The sequence below is a fragment of the Engraulis encrasicolus genome, chromosome 15, assembly GCF_034702125.1.
Source record: "Engraulis encrasicolus isolate BLACKSEA-1 chromosome 15, IST_EnEncr_1.0, whole genome shotgun sequence".
Lineage (NCBI taxonomy): Eukaryota > Metazoa > Chordata > Actinopteri > Clupeiformes > Engraulidae > Engraulis > Engraulis encrasicolus.
The window spans coordinates 36,480,446-36,483,658 of record NC_085871.1 but is presented as its reverse complement, the minus strand read 5'-3'; the positions used below and the strand labels follow the sequence as shown (position 1 = coordinate 36,483,658).

Here is a 3,213-nt window from a genome sequence, read left to right as displayed (position 1 = left end):
CTAACCAGCTGGTGAAGGTGCTGTATAGTCTGGGTGTGTGTGTGAGCTTTGTGGTGCAATTCTTTGTGCCGGCGGAAATCCTGCTCCCGCCCCTCCTTGCTCACGTGACGGACAAGTGGAAGCAAACAATAGAATTCCTCCTACGAGCCCTGCTAGTTTGCGTCACATGTGAGTAACACACACAGGCATGGACGCATGCACACATACACACACACGCATGTACACACACTCACATGTGTATGCAATTGATGTGTATACAATGTGACACTGTGTGTGTTTGTGTGTTATCACCAGGTGTGATGGCCATCCTGGTTCCTCGTCTGGATCTAGTGATTTCATTGGTCGGCGCCGTCAGCAGTTCTGCGCTGGCATTGGTGTTTCCTCCTCTCGTCGAGCTCCTCCTCCTCTCCTCGGCGACGCCCCTTTCTCTCTCCCTCTCTCCTCCTTCTCCTCTATCCCTCTCCCCTTCTCCTCTCTCCCACTCCTCCTCCCCTCATCATCATCATCATCATCCCTCGCTTCCTCTCTCCGTGCTGCTGAAGGACGTTGCTATAGTAACGCTTGGCATTCTGGGATTTCTGACGGGCACCTATGTCACGCTGGAGGAGATTTTTGTCCCCGGCGACCAGAGCCCCATCGCACATCCCTATGACAACCAGACCAGCTGGACGACCACGCCCCCCACCACGCCAGCAGCACTGCTCAACAGCACACACACACTCAGACTATAACACACATGCACACACACACACACACACTCGGACTGTAAACACACACACACACACACACACACACACACACACTTAATTACTTTATTTGGGAGGACCAATACACACACACACACACACACACCCCAGCACTACTCAGCACAACATAAACACACACATAGAAGCGTGCCAGGGGGCATACATACGTGTATATCTAAACTCTTCCCAACTCTGAAGTATGTCCTCAAATAGTCCTGAAAGAGTCGTCAGTCAGTTCACCAAGTCCGAGTGTTGTCACAATCATGTGCCTGCTATGTGGAACCTGTGATGGGTGAAAGTTGTCCCCCATGTCAAAATGGCGGTGCTGTGCCCTGCCGTGGCCTAGCGATGGGGCACTCGTCTACTGTGTGGCCGGCCCAGGTTCGATTCCCGGCCCGAGTCCTTTGCCGGCCCTTCCCCGTCTCTCTCTCCCAACTCGCTTCCTGTCACCGTCTTCACTGTACTGTCGTGGATAAAGTCAAAACGATTTTAAAAAAATGGCGGTGCTGGCGGCCGGCCACGCAATGTCACGTGAAAAGTGTAAATAAAGGGGGAGTGATGCCAAAACATTGGGGTTTAAGGACACTTCACCTCCCCACCACATTCTACAGCGAGAGACAAGTAGAATACAAGTATGTGTCCAATTTTTTTGTATCTTTTCAATTGCGCCTCCTCCACGTCTTCCTTCATGTCAACATGGTGGAATGTTGACATTCAAGCAAAAATTTCCCGGGTGTCCGACTTAGTAAAGTTAACATTCCAAATGTATGAGGAGCCTTTGCCCACCAATCACTCGGAGAATAATGGATGAAATCATGTTTCTGACTGTGAAATCAGAAGTCGACCAACGTGAAACAAAGGTAGAGCTAGAACACAAACACACATGCCGTTCCTCTTAGCGACCAAACCTCTACACACACACACACACACACACACACACACACACACCACAACTCAACTCAACTCAAATAAACTATACTCGCACATACACACATTCAAAAGCGCACACGCACAAACATTCCATGGACTGCTTAAATTAACTCTTTATAGGGATGGACACACACACAGACACACACAAATCTGCACATTCCATGGACTTTGTAAATGAACTTATTATGCTCTCTCTCTCTCTCTCTCTCTCTCTCTCTCTCTCTCTCTCTCTCTCTCTCTCTCTCTCTCTCACACACACACATACACACACATAAACCAGCACATTCCATAGACTTCTTGAACAAACTCAAACTAGAGGACACACACACACACTTCTTAAATGAACTCTTTTTTAGGGGCTTCTGTTGAGTCTCTGCTTTGTAATACTGTTAGAGTCCTAAGTTATTAATAAATTAATTTGAATCATGCCTGTGTGTGTGTGCATGCGCGCGCTTCATTTGTGTCTGAATGGAGATGCACTCACTGAAACTGCAACATGTTTTGAATTGAGTTGTAAGATTCCTAATGTCTCAGCGTGTCCGCGTACAATATCGCCCCCTTGTGGCCACATTAGCTAATGAAGAGAAAGTTGCTTGAGTGATATGACGTGGCATTATTGAGGGAAGAGACATTTGTGCCGTCAGTATTTGTACTTCATATCATTCAAAAGCACTGATGTATACTGTGTATTATGGTGCATATCTTTTGTGTCCTCTTTGACAAACTGACCGATTTGTTTTTTTCACTTGTTCTTACACACATATTGATTACCATGGTGCCATATGTAATAGCACTTCACTTTGATGTGAATTATTACCAGATTTACATTGTGAAATGTTCTTCTTCTTTTTTTTTTGTATGCATACAGCTGTGCGCCGTGCACCTTGTAAACTTGTTACGGTGATGGCACAGTCAACATGCAAAGAGATGAGAGACATGCAAAAACATGTCTATGAGAAGTCCCATTGTGAAAAAGGTTTTCTTTAATTATCTTCGAAATGACACAAGAAATATCATTCTTGTTAAGCATGTCGTTCCATGACCATGTGTAGCGTCCGACACAATTGTTGTTTTCCTCGCACGACATGAGCAGCGTCGGCACTGTCCGAAATCTGTAAAACCTGTTCTGGCTTCTAAAAAATGAATTGAAGTGAATGGGACCGTAAAGTCCAGAGTAGCTGCGGGTTCACAATCCTAGATGAGGATCACAGGAGAACAGTCGTTGCAAACCTGTTCCGCTCTTCACGCCAGCGGTTAGACATTATTATTTTTTTATATCGTTGGCTGGCACAGGGGCCCTAGGGGGGGGGCAGGACCAATTCTACAGGGGCCCAGGCCCACCTGGCCCCTGTCTAAAAACGCCCATGCCGCCAATACTTTTATTATGTACTGTAAGTTTGCCCATTTGTTTATTCAAATGAAATACCCTAGCTAGCATAGGCAAAAGCACCTCAGTGTCACTTATTAAGTAAATGTCCTCTGCTCTTCCCTGCTATAAAATGACTTTTATAACAGGCTTACACATTAGCTCTTTTCA

The 3,213-nt window shown here is 46.2% G+C and overlaps 1 protein-coding gene across 2 annotated transcripts in view; it reads left to right on the top strand.

Annotated features, from left to right (window-relative positions):
- slc36a4 (solute carrier family 36 member 4) overlaps positions 1 to 2,104 on the top strand; it is a 10,547-nt gene extending 8,443 nt beyond the window's left edge. For both annotated transcript variants that reach the window (XM_063217443.1, XM_063217442.1), the window contains exons 11-12: positions 1 to 168; positions 295 to 2,104. The exon at positions 1 to 168 is cut by the window's left edge and continues 2 nt beyond it. In XM_063217443.1, coding sequence (XP_063073513.1) covers positions 1 to 168; positions 295 to 731 — 605 coding nt within the window. In that variant the 3' untranslated portion in view covers positions 732 to 2,104. The remainder of the gene's footprint in view (positions 169 to 294) is intronic.
- Positions 2,105 to 3,213: the final 1,109 nt, after the last annotated feature.